Source organism: Paralichthys olivaceus, chromosome 15, assembly GCF_024713975.1.
Source record: "Paralichthys olivaceus isolate ysfri-2021 chromosome 15, ASM2471397v2, whole genome shotgun sequence".
Taxonomy (NCBI): Eukaryota; Metazoa; Chordata; class Actinopteri; order Pleuronectiformes; family Paralichthyidae; genus Paralichthys; species Paralichthys olivaceus.
In genome coordinates this window covers 6855645-6873076 of record NC_091107.1, presented here as the reverse complement: position 1 = coordinate 6873076, position 17432 = coordinate 6855645, and the positions used below count along the sequence as shown (strand labels likewise).

The window sequence follows — 17432 nt, the reverse complement described above, 5'->3', positions numbered from 1 at the left end:
CTTCAAAAAAAGTGTCAAATAATCACAGTTAAATGTGAAATTTCTGTTATTTTTATATTCAACACACGATTCATACAGATCTTAATATAGAGGAGGTATACACACACATACAGAGAGAGAGACACAAAAACAATGAAAAGCTTACAGTTCTACAATACAAGTATCAGTAGTTTTGTCTAAAAGTTTAAATTCACATTGAACAATACAAAACCATATATATAAATAACTTAAATAGCTTTAGATCTGGACTTTGATTCAGGCTAATACCTGAGTTTGTTTATTTGTTTTTAGTTCCTTATCTTATAAAAAAAACATCTCTTCTAAAACCATGCCCTATATTTTCTTTTATAAATCTACAAATAAGGAAGTGACCCACCACAGCACTAAAGCACGTCCTGTGGAAATCTTATTTTTTCATCTCTTTATCTTCTTTCTTCGGCGCCTCCTTCGCCTCAGTGTCTGATGACTGTCCGTCTGGTCTTTTGACCATGGCCTTGGCCGTCTCTTTGCCTGCGCTCTTCAGGAAGGCTTTGAAGCCCAGATTGTCAATGTTGTACGCAGTGACACCGACATTGACCACCGACCGCAGAGCTGTGTCTGTGGCCTCACCTGCATCATTACCGTACCTTCACCACGGATGATACGGTAGAGTTAGGGAAGAGTAGTTTGGTGTAAATAAATAACATGTGGAGGATGTGTATGGAAATGAAATTCTAGGCAAGTACGTGATGTTCATTCTGTCGCCAGTTTTAGTCAACGCACCGTAGTTCAAGAAAAAGTCACAGTCATAAAACGCTGTGTAGCAGTTTAATTAGTAACAAAGCAAGAGAAAATGTTACAGATAATGTGAACAGCATCACCACCCAACACCAGAAGACACTGCAGGTAGCACAGAAAGACAAACACCAGAGGATTCAACTGTACAAAGTCAAAAAATAACTCAAAATACAAACATATACAATTTCTGTGTAAGCTGTTGCTTAGATTAGGATTTTGCCTTATTTTGGGTCATTTTCTGACTTGATCTGAGAGTGAGAGGAGTGAAAAGTATTGAACAGGATCGGCAGTTAGTTCACAAGTATTTGCCTTTACTCCCCCGTGCAGTCAGATGTTGCTGGACATGTTAAATAGACTCGCTAAGCCCCTAAATCTGAAAAGGAAAGGGTGTGAAAGCAGGTCAGTTTCCCAGCGTACCAAGAGGAAAGCAACACAGTAGGAAACTGTAAAGATGGTTTCTGTTCTAATGCTGAACGAAAGCTCGACAATCATCCAATACAATTAGAACATTTCTATCTAGAGGCAGATGTTGTAAATGTCGGAACTTACTTGTAGGTCACAGTTTTGACGGTCTCGGCTGAAACACTTTTGCCAACAAGCTTTGCTCCATTTTCCAGACTGGACCAAACAGTAGAAAAACCTAGTTTGAATGTAAATGAAAATAAATTTTGAGTGCTCTTAAAAAAAGATTTAACAGGATTAAAAATGATATTTCAACATTTTAAAATAGACTGAGATGATGAGAACATTATGTACATTTATATAAGTGTATGTAAGTAATCAAATAACTTGATTCTTGATTCCTGTTCTCAGGTTTATACCTTGAACACTTGTGGCTGCCACTAACTTGGCTCCATCCAAATTCGAAGGCTGGCCATCTTTGCTCTTCATGGACTCTGGGACCAGCTTAGCACCATGTTTTTTAACATGTGGAGCCACCTTGTCTGCCACATGTCCTGCCACTGCACTCACTCCATTAACTGTGAACATAAATAATCATACAGGGAGAGGCATACACACAGATATACAGCCACAGCAGTCTCCAGTAAGTGAAATAAAAGGAAAATTAAAGGTTTATCGAGATTTACTTCAAGTGTTTGTATCTTTATCATCATGTTCATGCACTCAAACTGAAATCTAGTTCTTGTACAGTTTGTATGGTTGTACTTATATTGTGTTGTCTTGTTTTTCATGTATTGGCTCAAGTCCTTACCCAAGAACTGGCTGACTCGCACAGCACCCCCAGTGGCCTGTTTAGCAACCTGCAGACTTTTGTTGACCCCGGGGCTGACCTCTGAGGGGGTTTCCTCAGGCGTGACGTGGTCCCGGATCTTGGCCGCTCCTTTATGAATGGCCCGACCTGTGGCCTCTGCTCCTTTAACAAGCCCTTGACTTAACCGTGATGCTCCTGAAAACATATTTTGCTCGTTAAATATTCACTGGGAAGTGGTTGTGTTGTCAAATGATCAAATGCGGCGACAATTTCCTTACTTGATGCATCAGTAAACACCACCCTCCAGTGGCCATTTTCTATACAGATCACACAGCCTTAACAAACCTGTCAGGATTCCTTGTGCCATCTTCTCACTCCATGCAGGAAGTGGTGGTTTTTCCTTCTCCCCTGTCAGTCCTGTCTGTTGTTCCATGGGACCAAGGGGGACTTTCATACTCAGGTTGATGACCTCTGACCCCTCTGGACCCTGTCAGGAAATACATTTACACATATGTCAGCTGTCATGAAAGGAATCATCATATTCTGCATTTAAACTGTGCGTACGTTCCCATGACATGAGGTCTTTGTACCGGCAACAGGATAACTACTTTCTGCTTTTAAAATAGTTCCCACTGAAGTAGGAAGTATTTTGTTCTTACAACTGTTTTCCAGGGATAAAAGTGGCACATACTGTATATCTCAAAAGAGTAGGGCATTTAGTGTAACATCCTGATAACATCAGAAAATGTGTTTTCACTTTCAACAGCACAGCATCATGGAAATGCAAATGCAGAAGTGCAACAGTCAGGATGTTTTATACTATGAGGCACGAAAAAACCCTGAAACATTTTGCATGCTCTATCCACACCATTCCTTACATAAGCTCCGTACTGAGAGTAAAGCCTGACCTGGATCCTGAGTTCTGTGAGCTGTGATAGGAGGTCCACAAACATCTCTCTGTAGGCAGCGGGCAGTTCAGAGGACAGCACTATGCCCACGTAGGACCCTGGAGTATTTGCCAAGGAGTCAGGGAACATGAAGATCCCGGAGTTGGCCAACAGCACTGGAGTTTCTACTGTCAGTGGGTACAGCCAATTACATACCTTGAAAACACAAAACCACAAATCAGTAAGGATGTTGGGCCTCCATAGGTCAGGGGTCATCATCCATCACTCAAAGAGGTTGAATATATTCTAACTGATCACCAGCTGTAGTTCATTTAAAACAAAAATACCTTTTTTAAATTATTTTATAATTAAATCCTACTATACGTCTATAAGTCAAACAACGAAATAAATAAATCCTTATAGATGTGTTTCTACTCCAAATTAAGCATTTGATCACTAGTTATACACAGTATATATATAGATAGATCCAAAAATAAAATTTGAATGGAAAATCCTCCCTTTTCCAACAGTATTTTCCCAGTTAACTTAATATGTGAATGGATGGTTTCTTGTTTATCTGGTTTTGATTCATAAAAACGCACACTTGTTTCCCAGCAGGAAAAGTGTCCCAAACTTTGATGTTTACGTTACAGGATTTTAGCACCATACAGGTTTGATGTCCGACATAACACAGATACAGACTTGCTGTAGCATCGTGCCACTGGTATGCCGCCCAAAAAAAATGACCCCATGTGAGGGTGCAGGACGCCGACCAGCAACACAACAGAAGAGCAGAGTCATCTGTTAAATGGGACCATTGTCTTGCTGGGAAACAAAGCAGGCCCAGAATACAGGAGAGCAGCCCACCAGCCTGGTGCTGTAGGAAACAGAGTCATGGGGTAAGACTGAGGTTTACAGTGCCGCACAATACACTCTTTGTAGAGGTGCCAGAATACAGGACTGTTGTTTGCAAGTTTTATATTTGGTCAATACAAAAATCATCACACAGCTCTGAACCCTGCTGTGATTGGTTACACCCAGAGGTTTTTAAGTCATACTTTTAGATAAGCTGTGCCTTAAAAGTTATAACTCTTTTTTAGCAAAAACTTCAACAATCATGTTCTGTTTACAGGCTTAAACTTCTGAAGCATAAATATGATAGAATTACTATGGGACAGGCTCAACATCATCAATTTAAAAACTGCAACTATGCAATGTTTAAAATATCATATATAATGTTTTAGTATCCGTCAAACATATTTCATCTTGGACAGCTGAAGTATTTGAGTCTCGGACTGAAAATGTATCTGTTATATACATATTTATATATATGTTTTAGACCTTTGGTCCTTTGGTAAACAGTTGAGCACATTACATTTAGTTATTTTTCACTGTTTTGTGGATTACACAAAATGATCAGTTGAGAGAATAACAGTGATTAATCACTAATTATTATTTATTTTTTTAACTTATTGTAATATCCTTGAAGATCCAACAAATAATGTAAAGGGAAGGAAAACATTTTTTTATGATGTAGAAAAGAAAAAAACATCCAATTCCACAACAGTTTTGACATGTTTTATCATATCATGTGCTGTCAAACTCAACGTGTACCAGGTATGAGAATATTTCACCATGACAACAGCTGTGTATTCATTAGTTGGACATATCTTTGAGACTACTACTCATCTGAATACCAACATAGTGACTCATGTTACAAAACTTGTCAAATAACCATGACGTGGTTAAACGCTGTTCACACCTTGAGGACACACGCCCAAGAAAAACGTTTTGCTTATGCAGCATTCAGATACTTACTGTGACACACTGTTTACTTACATGTAGAAATGCTGAGGGTTTTCCCGCAGTGGAATCCTTGTTCTCAGCATCAAACGTGATGATCCGCAGGAACCCGGGATTAGACAAGGAGCTGACCTGTCCGTTTGGTGCCACGAAAAACATCTGCACACCAGAGGGGACAAAAAGCAACTCATTTCCATCTCGTCCTGCTGCTACCACTCTGCTCGGTTGCCCCGACCAGAGGCCGGCTCCAGCAGGGCCGTAAGCCAGGCTGCTGTGCCCGTCTGTGGGATTTGGTGTGTACGCTGGAGGCTGGTCCCCTGGATTAGCCATGGCTATAGCTCCTGGAGCTGCTGTAGAGAGGGAGTATCTGTACAGAGGAGAGGACACAGGACGGGGAGGGAGTGTAATTGGGGTTGGGGTTGTGCTCTGGGTGGGGGGGATGGTGGGGTACAGGTGGAGGAGAGAGCTATTGGGAGGCTGGCTGTTAAGTTCCAGTAACAGTCGCTGCCTCTGGTCTCCTTCTGTCGGCTGTGAGGTCTCCAGGTCAGAGAGGTGGGTGTTGACAGTACTCAGAGTGTCCCTCATTTTCTGTTGAAGCTGCCTGGCTGTGTCCCAGGCCGCTCCATGGTGCCTCTCCCCCCCAGTGGGAATCTCCACTCCCTGCGTCAGGTGCTGTCGGCCCTTTCTGTAATACTCCAGGGCCTCCGCTCTTTCCCCAGCCTCTTGGGCAGTCAACCCACGACTCAGGGAGTGAAACGCCATCTCATACTGGTCTTTGATGAGCAGCAGCTCAGCAGGCTCCACCATACTGAGAGTCAGATGGAGACTAGAGAGAAAAGAATGGAGGCAGAGATTAAATCAAAAGAACCAGCAGAGCTCTGCCAATTTTTGGGAGCTCATACCGATATTAGGGAGCAAAATACAAATCCTATATAAACAGTATATATTTAAAAAAGAAATCTGCCCTTTTTTAAAAAGAAATATAATTGATAGGGCTTCACCAATATATTTTTTTTGCAGGGTATTGTCAGTGATGGTATGAATGAGCTAAATCACCTGATACAGTATAATATTCTCAAAAATTGAAATAAATGATCAGTTATTACTGAGATGTTAAACTTAGCGATAAATAAAAGGGAGGCAAATACAGCCCAATATATAGAATTTGAATACATGAACATAAATGCAAATCTTCTCTGTATTGTAAAGATCAACACATTTCAGCAAAACATAAAGGCAGATACTGGTTTGTCTGTGAAAGGCTGATATCAGGGTCATATTATCGGCCAACCGATATAGGGTCTGGCTCGAGTAATCGAGTCTGGATACTTTACATACAGTAATGTAGGCAAGAATATAAACATGTAAACTTCTTTTCTGCACTGTTCATTGTGTCAAATGAAAGTTTAGAGGACTTTTACATTAGTACAAATTAAAACTCTAGTTACTGGTTGTTAAAACGTTATATACTCTTTAACTTGTGGACTGTAGTTTGTTCTATGACAATTTAAACTTCAGTTAGTTTGATGGGACAGTTTGAATTAAAGAAAAAACAAGTGAAGGATAAGGAAAACAATGAGGAGGGAAGGTAGAGTCCCTCTCACCAAGATATGCAGCTAAACCAGGTGAGAAAAAGGAAGAGAGAAGTGAATCAACTAGAAAACAGACTCCTCACTGACACAAGAACTCTCCACAGGAAAGTAGATGTGTGTAAATCTGTGTAATCTAGGTAGTTGTTGCAGGAGCAAACAACACATCAGGTTTTACCTGAACAACCTGAATGTGAGCATCGTGCAGACATGGAGTTTTAACTTTTAAAACAACACTGAAACTTTAACTCACTTCTAAATGTATCAAGCAACAACTTTTCACACCTGACCACTGAGCCAAAAAAAAAAGACCAAATTCCAAATTCAATGATTCTTACCTTCAGCCTAACGTTAAAATCCTGCGAGAGAAGAACCAACTGATGGTGAATAGCTGATCTCAGAGAATCTTTACTTCACTTTTCCAGATCTCTTATACTCTCTTAGATGAGTAAACGTCTATTCACGTATCTATTTGCGTTCACTGATTTTTACCTGACGCACTGACGAGCGTCACTCGCGAAGATTCCGGTCAGCACTTTCAAAATAAAACGTTAAACAATAAAAGCTTTTTTCAGAAATACATGCAGCATTGCACTGATACTTGACATATAAGAAATAAAGCATGGCCATTTGATTTTGCAATTCATGATTTAACATGAATTTTATTGAATTCTGTACAAAACATAAACATATATTACACCTCACAACATTTAGGTTTATAAACCTTTGAATTAAGTCAAATCTACAAGGATTCAAATTCTTGAGTAATGTGAGATAGTTTTATTGTATTACTATTTATTGTACTTGAGAAAACAAAACTTCAGGTCAAAATGTGTCCAGGGGAGAGACAAATATCTGCAGACAGTTTTGTTCTCAGTCTTTGTTCTGGCAGAAGTGTCAGTCGATGGGTGGAGCAGTGAGTCATGAAACAGGCAGAGTATCAGGTGGACTGATCCATGACACACAACAATACCTGTAAAAAGACAGAGGAATAGACGTCAATTTACAGATGCATCAACTACCCAATGGAACTGAAACAACACATGAAGTCAAACAGCATTAAAAACAAGCTACGTCTTACTTTGAACTCTTATACTTGTCCCTGATAGCTTGTTGTGGGTGACTCTCTGCCCTGATGTATAGCTTGTGGAGCTCATTTAGGCAAGGGCCAATGTCAGCCATGGTGTAGCCAGTAAACACAGATAAGGAATCAGGCTAGAATATAAAAAGACGTATTTTTTAAAAAAAAGTCTAAATCTCACAAAGTGGATTTTTAGGACTCAAAACAATGATCTTAGCAAACTTACCCAGAGTGATTTGTTCACAGTGTACGAGGCGAGGCAAAAGGCTGCGGCTGCGACTATGGATGGGGTATAGTGTAGGAAGGGTTCGATTTCCAGCAGGCTTAACTCAGCTACATACTAGAGACAATATGCTTAACGTAAGTTGAAACCTGCATTTTCAAGGGTGGAGGGTATAAACCCAGAGTCTGGTTGAAATGACTGATTGGTTTGACTCACCAGTGACAGGTTCTCTGTGTTGGCACAGACAGGGTGGATGGACATGAAAAGACGAAAGAACTGGTTCGTGGTGGGCGCTGCCATCTTGAAGGCCAGCACGTTCAAGAGAAAATGCTCCATCTGAATCAGCTGCACCTTCGTGTAGGTGCTGTCGGTGATGTACACAAAGTCATTCAGCTTAGGAGGGTAGATCTCCTCGTATTTTCTACAAGGTAAAATGACAGACAACATCAAGTTACCATCGGTGGAGTTGATGCTACTTCATTAGGAGTATCAAATCTTTTGGAAAATCAATACTGAAAAAATGACGGATGATGCATACGTAAGCTGTTTATACCCCAATCAGGCAATGCTCGATTTTTTTATAAAGTGAAGCCATTTCATAATGACATCATTGTGACATAATACTGCAACAATTGATTGGTTAGTTGAAATTAGTTGTAGGTAGAGCATGACTACACAAGGTTTTACTTCACAGTAATGTAATGATGACATCATTCTTCCCTATGATCAAAAATAAATTTTTCAATCTGTTCAAGCTTCAGGTCGTATCTCGTCCTATAGGATGCAGATACCTCAAGAAATGCATTTTGGAACAATGCATGACCTTATTTTCTAAATTCTTCATGATCTCACTCCTCACTTCAAATGACATCATCTGATAGTGAATCGATTTCATCCCTATAGCCCAACCAAGTTTCGTAAAAGTCTGTCCATGAATAATAAAATAACCTAAACGTCTGCTTACGAAGCAATCAGTAAAGCTGCCGTGCCAACCAGCTGCAGATTTCCCCGTTTGATAAATTCTGTGCCGGAGAGAAAACGGTCCAAGTAGTTGACAGCGAGGTGCAGAGTCTCAGTGCGAAGCTTGTACTCCTGGGCGACTTCCACCATCCAGTCCACCAGGACGACGTGCATGTTGCTGGTGATCTCGGGATGTTTCTCCAAGTGGCCTGGTTTCGCCCTTAACTTCATCTGCCATTAGAAGCAGAAACAGTTATCATGATGCATTTGTAGAGAACCAAGGAGCCATTCCTCACAACCAGGGTACTTAATGCTGACCACACATGAGTGAAATTATTCCGTGCACATAGTAATTCAGATCATTACGCACTTCACTCTGCCTCAGGTGTTTGTGAATTTCCTTTGCGTACTCAGACACACACAGAACCTCGTCTGACATCAGGGATTCATCTTTTTCAGACTGCATACACGATTCCTGGCATTGACCTTTATGAGAGGGAACAGTCATCAGGAGATAAACAAGACAACACGATAAAAACGTCTTGATGGATGTTTTTCTAAACAGCGAACTCACTTGAACTAAGCTCCAGCAGGAATCTCAGAGCTTCATTTTGCAGGGCGGAGGTTTCAGTGTCAAGGTGATAACTCTGTGACACTTCTTCTTGACCAGAAACTGAAAGAACAACTTCACAAGCCTCTTCAACATAAACATCATAGCCAGAACTGGAGGTGCAGCCAAGGAAGGTGACCTGGGAGCTGTCTGAGACCGAACTGTGTTTGGAAAACTGGCCTCCCTGTTGAGAACAATGAGTCGTCGTGATTACCACAAGAAGTTGAAAAGAATACTCTGTGAACTGAATTGAAAATCAGTAAAAAAAAAAAAAAGTGTTTTACTCCCAAGTGCCTCCCTGTTTTACCTTGCTGACAGATCGGCCACGCTGCTCATTTTCTGACAGGACTCCAAGCACTGTCCGCTGTTTGGGCCTCTGGGCCTGTGAGGCATCTACTTTACTTGAAGGTAGGATATTTTCTTTGCTGGTGTGACTGCCACAGTGGGTATTTGAGCTGAAGTTCATCTTTAAACAAGGAGACAGGGAAAGGTGAAGTTGAAAATGGCTAACAGGGTAAAAAAAGGTAAGGCAAAATAAAGAAAACACAAAATTAAAATAGCTCTGAGGAACCTAATTAAAGCACCTAAAACATGCACCTAATTACAGTATGCTGCACTGCAATGATCTAAGTTAGTGGTCGTTATTGGACCCCAAGGTTACCCCAAGATGAATCTGAGGGGCTGCAAGATTAGTAAAATCACACGCAATTGGAAATAAAGAATACAAATAATCAGATTTATACACCCTCACACCCTGAGGGTGTCAGAAACATCATCACCATGGTTACACTGATTGATCAGCTCATGAACAATAAGAGACAAACACTAAGAGAAAGAAGGTGAGAAAAAAAAACCCAAAAGAACAAATGATCTGGATCAGTCCAGTGTGATAAACTGATCCACGGGGACTTCCTGTTGGTTTTCACTGTGAACTCACCATGTTCAGGATCCACGTAGTTAACGTAGTGGAGGCGGAGGGATTTGTCCTCTAACGAGCCAACGGACTAATTAACGTTGACTTCCTTGTTATTAACTTGTAGACAAACAGCGACCTCTGGTGAATTAACGCGGTGTTGTTGGAGGTTAGTTCCGCACGTTACCTTGTCAACCAATCAGCTGTTTCCTCTGAGCCGTTCCTTTCCCTGATGACGTATGGACGTCATGCGTCGGGAACGTAAACAGCCTCACTTTAAAATGATCTGGATAAAAACTCTACATGGAATTTATTCTATTCCTCAACATATATTTCTATGTGATCTTAGGTTTGTATTAAAGTAATAACAATGATACAAACTTTAGTTATACAGCAAAATACAGTTACAGTAGACAAGTTCTTTACAAGTAAGAAAAATAGTAAGACAATTAGTTGGAAACTGTTAAATGGAATTTGAAGATCACACCACATTAATGCTCAGGTAGTGAAATAAAAAATAGTTACGAATAACATTATACAATTCTTTAAATAGTTGGTTGATCAGAAGTAGGAGAAAGTGTAGATATGGAAATTTGAGGGATTTAAAAGAGGATAAGGATTTTTCCGGACGGATCTCCTCAAGGAGATTGTTGCAAACGGGAGCCCTGACAGAAAAGGCCTGGTCCCCTCTGGTCCTCAACCAGGACTGTGGAGTAGACCTCAAGTTGTGAACGGGCACAAATGGCAGAAAAAGAATCTTATAATCATATAAGCCCATTTTATTATTCTATAAATAAAGTTATTCTAAATTAACAGCCACCGTAGAGGAGACATGGACCTGCTCACGTCACCAGTGTTATATTGACCATGTTAACACAGCTACAGAGAAGCAGAGGTTACACAGTGGTTCTGACCTGACCCGTGATTTTGCACTGTCCAACAAAAACGATGCAAAACAGGTGATACATTTAGGTCGATGAAAACAGATATTGTTAATAAAATAAAATGTCTACTTACATAGAAAGGTCAATGTTCAGTCTGTAGAGAGTAACCTGCTGACAGCCTGCAAGTCTTTCATTGTCCATTAGATGGCAGGCTTCCTCTTCAGAGACAGCAGCCTGATGTTTTTCCATCAGTTCAGTCAAGCAGATTTACAACATCTTGTCACCTCGAACAACATTTTGGAGCTTGTCACATTAGGCCACCGCAAACACACAAAGGCTAACTTCCAGGCTGCAGCCTCAACAACACTACTAAGAACAATGTGAAATTATCATTAGACTTTTTGACCCTTGTTATTTCTCATTTTTTTCCACTGAACTTCTGCTGAGCCCAACTCCTCAGGGATGGAGAGGATGAAAAGTGGATTCTGTTGATTAAACCACTTTGAGACTTGGACTCTGATTTAAGTATCCACTTTTCTATGACTGCAAACCACATGGATGTTTAAATGTGTGTAGTCTCTATTATTATAAGAACAGGAGGTATAGAGAGGAGGCAGGTATAAGAACTTGGGAGGATCCAGGGGCATTAACTGCAGTCTTGTCTTGCCACTGCTGCTTCTGCTGAGCAGCTCCACTGGAGCAACATCGGATTACAGATTCCAATTTGCAACCTTTTGGCCACAAGGCTGCTTCTTGAACCTTCTGCCAACCATCACTCTTAATACTTTACTGACACATGAATTTGATGGAGGACACCCTCTCTTGTTTCTACTGGTGCTTTTAACCATATACCAGAATAGTATGTTAAAAGGAATGTTTTTTCCTTTGCCTTGTCTGCTTGAATTTTAGTTTTAGTGATTTAATCCAAACACGCATTATATTTAGAAAACAAATATCCAGCGTTATCCATATAGAGGAGATACATTCTCCTCCACAGGGCATATAATTATACAGTTATCTATAAATGAAGGGTTTGCTGTCACCAGCTTATAACAGACTGAAAACATAACACAAATTTTGAGAGGTCTGAATCTATATTTTATTGTCACAGAGGGAATCTTGATGTCACGCAGGACTATTTCTCTGTGATTTTGATGAACTAAAATATCATAAATTCTAATGTTGTAATGGTAAAGCCATCCTGAAAACTTTAATTCCTCCACCAAGTGCATACCTCCACCAAGGCCCCTTATGGAACCAAATTTAAATCAAAACATCATAAAAAGCTTGTAATGTTAAACAAAGTGGATCCACACCAAATGGGAACAGGTTCTTCCTGGACCCATATCACATCGCTACACTAAGTTCCGTGGTAGTTCGTCAAATAGTTTTTGCGTGATCTTGGCTACAAACAAACGGGGGAGAAATATAACCCCTGATGAAAAAGATAAGGCATATTTCAAGTGTGTGAAACTTGTGTGCAGCTTGATTCAATCTAAGGGGAGTGTTGGGCATTTGCAGACGTATGCTGTGGGTCATTCTAGTTGGCAATGTAATTATATGTAATTCTAAGAGTATGATTCCATTGTAAAACTCTGTGGTAAAAGACCTAATTGTATTTAAATTATGGAAAACAGCAATAAAAGGATCCATGTGTGGAAATAAATAAAACATTAAGGACCAGAATGAGTTTTGGTATCACAGGGCAAACATCATGACTCACAATCGCCTTTTTTATTTGAACTAAATTAAAATTTGACAAAGTTACTTGCACTGTAATCTGGATCAGAGATCATCAAGTCAAAGATGATTCAGTCCGACCAAATCTTCTTATGCAGCTGCTCTCTGTGTGTAGTTCATCAAATGTTTGTGGAGGATTTCACCGTGTTCAAGAGCTGAATTTGACATCAACACCAGTTGCTTGGAGGGCCAAGGCTGAGAGAAACAGAATATAAAGAAAAAGAAGGTTAAATGAGTATTTTTCTCTTTTCTCTGTCTCGCAGTTATGACGCAATGAAACTTTGTTCTACCACAGAACTGATGAAAATAATCCTCTCAAACTAAACCGGGTTTCATGTTCACACAGTGCTGAAGAGCAGGGACTGAGTCATGGATGCACACATTCATACTTAAACACACAGAAGTGGAACCTGCTTGGGTGGAGATGCACAGTCTCTCTGTCTTCCTCCGCCTTTTTATCCCTCTTCCTCATTTCCGTTGAGATTGTTTATGATAGATAGCACTGGGGTGGTGCCATTTCATTAGTGTGATGTATCTCTGGTGACAGCATTGAGGCCAGATGAGCCAGGAGTCTGAGCATCACCCATTTATATACAGTCTATGGCATCACCTCTAAAATACTGTGCCGTCCAGGAGCCTCCTCCCAGCTGAGGATGGACATGTCTCATCTGTCTCTCTGTCACCCCTGTCAGGAAAATGACAGCCAAGATTGTCTCACACCATGAGATGAAAAATATTCCTGTTGTTTTAGGTCAAAAAATGCAGTGGATGTGAAAGAGGCTAAAACCTGGAGGACAATGAGATGAAATATGATCTGCTGAGACGTAGATTTATTCTCTGAGAAATCAACGAAAATGATGAAATGTTGCAAGATCTTGCAATTTATGAAGGAGTGAAAAAAAATTCCTGGGTTCACATCAAAATTTCATGGATTCTTTTCTGAATCATAGCACAACATTCCACCAAGTTTTCTGTTCAATCTGTTTATGCATAATCTTGTTTACAAAAAACCAAACACATATGCTAAACATAACCTCCTTGGCCGATTACAACTTGTAGTGACATCTCAGGAACCCTCCGCTGATTGGTGATATCTCTGTCATCTGCTATCCTTCTCCATCCAGAGCACATACAGTACCTCCACCAAGACCCAGCGGTCTCCTTACATTTAATCAAGCCACAACAAATTGTGCGTACTCACTGATATTAGTCCTCTAAGTATATATATCTCGCACGCCAAAGTTTAATAGGTTCTTTCTTGGGCCATGTCCCATCCTTCCACCAGATTTTGTGAAATTGCATTCAGTAGTTTTTGTGTAGTCCTGCTGACAAACACAGACAGACAGACAGACAGACAGACAGACAGACAGACAGACAGACAGGGGTGAAAACATAACCTCCTTGGCAGAGGTAAATGTGGGTCATGTTAGGTTAAAGGACGATTACCAACATTTTCTTTTTTTGCTGGCATTCAGCACTTCAAAGCAACATGTGCAAAACTGCAGGGGGGTTTCAGTGAACTGCAAAATCATTTAATATGTGTCGGGGAAGAGTCTCCCCCCCCCCCCCCCGACAAACAACAAACTGCATCAAATATGAGCAACAGCGATCACAGGTTCAAAATATCCAACAGGCAGTTTATCGGTAAAAAGGAGAGCGGCTTATGCTGCTCAAATCTGGAAGACACACCACATACACAGGCTCTCTAACCAGAGGGCATCATCTGATGGAATATCAGTGAGTCACATTAGTGCCACAAACCAATGATGAAACTTTAATTGTTCACTTTGTGGAATCTGCTGCAATTTCTTTCGTTAATTAACTACTCAGAGAGAATCACAGCGGAAGACATCGACAGAGAGGAGGAAAGATACGATTCCAAATCCACTGAAGTGTAGAAAGTCGTAAACCGACTCACTGAAAGACAAAGTGTTGCACTGCAGACTTGTTTTATCTCGACGTACCAGACGTGTACATCACATATCTCCCCGTCTCTCCCGGCCCGAGCTGTGGAACATATGAATTATGAATGTCTGAAGAGTAACAGCTTTTTTTATTTGCAATTTAAGGGCCCAAAATCTTTTGGTGCACTAAATTATTCATATATTCAAATGAATCTGACTTTGAGGACATTTTTCCTTTCTTCTTCTCTTTCATGAATTTAGATTGTGCCCTTCAGAGGGACAGGTCAAAATTAGTGGCAAAGGTTTAAACAGAACAGTTTTTTCAAAAGGTTTCAGTTGGGATTTTTTTCCCCCCACTCAGACATGTTTTATTAAATTGGGTCCTGTCGTTTTTGATTCTCTGCCCATGGGAGATCCCTTTTGGGATTGTGTCAATATTGCAATGCCACCTCTCTCATTGTTATTCTGGAAGACTACCTGCCTGTCAAGCTGCTGTAATGTGTGTCAATGTACGAGAGTGTCACTCACTCACAGCTCCATGCCCTCCCATCTGTGGACATCACTTTGATTGACATTGCAATGAGACGAAAAGCTGGAGCCCAGTGCTGAGGTGAAGATGTTCAGGATTTTTTACACGTCACTGAAGATCACAAATAATTCTGCGCGATATCTTGGAGGCATGGAGAAAGGTTTGAAATTCAGAGTGTGTCCTCTAGATTCAGGGATGCAGCGATCCCATGCTACTGCAACGAGGAGGAGACAAGTGAAAGAGTCAGATTTCATGTGCTCATCATTCTTAAATTTAGCTTTAGGGAGCCTCCCTCTCGGTGGGGTGCTTTGCAAAGGAGAGATTTAAAGCATATCTGCTGCTGCATCTAAAATACAACTTCTAACATACTTGCAACTAATTCCTTAACACTTTCCTGAGTGTTATCTCAAGGTTTAGCGATGTTCCCACAGGGTTAGCAGGATGAGCATGTCAAACCACTCCCCAAAGCACACACACAAACACACTTTGGCCCAAAATAAACCCCGTAGCTGCACGTCCCGGCCTCATCTCCTCTTCTTCGCCTTCTGGGATTAGTGACAAAAGCCAGCTGAGGCCGAAGCTCTTATCTCCATCCCACAGTCGTCTCTCGCGTAAACACACACACACACACACACACACACACACACACACACACACACAGGCAACATAAAAGCACACAAGAACACTTGAGTTTGCACAGACACAAGCACATGTGCTCATGCAGCCTAATTAGCTTTGCCAAACATATTCCCCTCTTTAGGAAAATAAGGAACTGTGTGTGTGTGTGTGTGTGTGTGTGTGTGTGTGTGTGTGTGGGGACATTTAGACCGGTCCTCACTTTCTGACTCCCTTTAAATAGACTTTTTAAGGGTTAAGACTTGGTTTTAATGTTAGTATTAGAATTAGATTTAGGTTATGTTGGGTTGGGGTTATAGGGTTAAGACTAGAATCAGGTTTTGGTTAGGTTAGGGTTAAGACTAAAATTAGGTTAGGGTTAAGATTAGAATTAGGTTTAGATTAGGTTAGGGTTAGGGTTAGGGTTAGGCAATTAGTTGTAATGGTTAAGGTTAAGAAAAAGGGCTGGGGAATACATAATAACATTGTGCACAATGTGATAATTACATCGTGTGGCATGTGTCCTCCCTCCGTCTTTGGTTTCTCCCTCAACACAACTGCCAACAGCGTCTCTTTAAAATATTTATCCACGATTGTTTATTTTTCTTTTTGAATGCTTCAGATTAAGAAAATATTCACAGATCCAGGCTCATCAGATGAATCCCAGACCTCTCCGCATGGCTGTCAAATTTCTGTGTGAAGTGCACATGAATAGCAGCCATGTGATGATGTTGGTGAGCGCTGCATTGGTTTGGATGTGAAATAAAGTCGTCTCCCTCTCATCTCCGCACTCTGTCTGTTCTCTCTTGCTGCCGTTACCCTGCGGTGCCGGTGTCAGCGGGGCAGATGGCAAAAGACGAACACATCTGCGGAGTGGGAGGTGTCTTTTTTCCCCTTCACAGAGCAGGGACAGGTGTCATCTGCCACACAATTAACACTTTCATGAATACCATTAAGATGCTAACAAGGTCATACTTCAGATTCACAGACACGCACAGAATGGATTATTGATCAGCTTGGACTGAATCATATTTGGAGCCCTTCATTCCCAAATAATCTTTAATCAAAGTAAAGCACTTTAAAGTGTCGGCTCACCCAAATGACAGAGGATGTTTTCTCAACTGCAACAATTAAAAAATCAAGAAAAAATATTTTTCAAAGTAATTTAACAGTCTTATGTTCATTATGTGATTCTTTCATCACAGGTGTGAGTGGTTGTCTGTCTCCATGCGTCAGTCCTGGCAACCTGTCAAGGGGATACCCGCCCCTCCAAATAGCTGCAAAACTACATCACATCATCAGCCTCAGCTTTACTTGGTGATTACTGCTCATTTGCACTTAAGCTCCACAGAGATGCTCTTAAAAAAAACATTAATGGTGCCCGCACCACAAACAATCCCACCTCCATTGTGCCGGGTTGAAGGCAGAAACTGCAGAAAGACTACAGTTATTCCTCACGGCTTTATCCTGCTTCGGGTGAGTGAGATTTCTTTTAAATTATTTGCTGGAACTGGCCCCTCCACGAGGAGTCTGTATGTGTTGAGTCATCCAGTGCTGAACAGTTTATCTTTAGAGAATTGCATCATCTTTGTTTATCGATTGACGAATATATTTTATTCCTCCTCAATTTATCACTTATTTAAGTGACATGCATATGCTCTTCTCCGAATTTAAATTTGTGCAGAGGAGGTTTGCTCAGCTGCT

General features: G+C 40.8%; 2 protein-coding genes across 2 annotated transcripts; both read right to left on the bottom strand.

Moving 5' to 3' along the window:
* Positions 1–793: 793 nt before the first annotated feature.
* sparta (spartin a) lies at positions 794–6758 on the bottom strand. Its single transcript, XM_069539795.1, has 8 exons — positions 6608–6758; positions 4717–5506; positions 2899–3093; positions 2336–2477; positions 1991–2185; positions 1599–1757; positions 1327–1417; positions 794–1150 (listed from the first exon to the last, which is right to left on the bottom strand). The coding sequence occupies exons 2-8, from the start codon at positions 5485–5487 to the stop codon at positions 1105–1107; spliced, it is 1599 nt and encodes a 532-aa protein (XP_069395896.1). The 5' UTR covers positions 5488–5506; positions 6608–6758; the 3' UTR covers positions 794–1104.
* Positions 6759–6898: 140 nt separating this feature from the next.
* ccna1 (cyclin A1) lies at positions 6899–10254 on the bottom strand. The gene is made up of 9 exons (XM_020097124.2): positions 10081–10254; positions 9451–9609; positions 9108–9327; positions 8904–9019; positions 8538–8764; positions 7790–7994; positions 7577–7690; positions 7351–7484; positions 6899–7242 (listed from the first exon to the last, which is right to left on the bottom strand). Exons 1-9 carry the CDS (start codon positions 10081–10083, stop codon positions 7191–7193), a joined length of 1230 nt encoding a protein of 409 aa, XP_019952683.2. The 5' UTR covers positions 10084–10254; the 3' UTR covers positions 6899–7190.
* Positions 10255–17432: the final 7178 nt, after the last annotated feature.

Bases quoted from the DNA above. Each gene is read 5' to 3' on its own strand.
- sparta (XM_069539795.1), bottom strand. From the start codon at position 5,487: ATGGTGGAGCCTGCTGAGCTGCTGCTCATCAAAGACCAGTATGAGATG. The intron at 2,478-2,898 runs GTCAGGCTTTAC...ATTTCCTGACAG, and splicing joins TCACAGAACTCAGGATCCAG to GGTCCAGAGGGGTCAGAGGT. The intron at 1,418-1,598 runs GTATAAACCTGA...CATTCAAACTAG, and splicing joins GGCAGCCACAAGTGTTCAAG to GTTTTTCTACTGTTTGGTCC.
- ccna1 (XM_020097124.2), bottom strand. The intron at 9,020-9,107 runs GTGAGTTCGCTG...CCTCTCATAAAG, and splicing joins CCTGCTGGAGCTTAGTTCAA to GTCAATGCCAGGAATCGTGT. The intron at 7,243-7,350 runs GTAAGACGTAGC...GTCTTTTTACAG, and splicing joins GACAAGTATAAGAGTTCAAA to GTATTGTTGTGTGTCATGGA.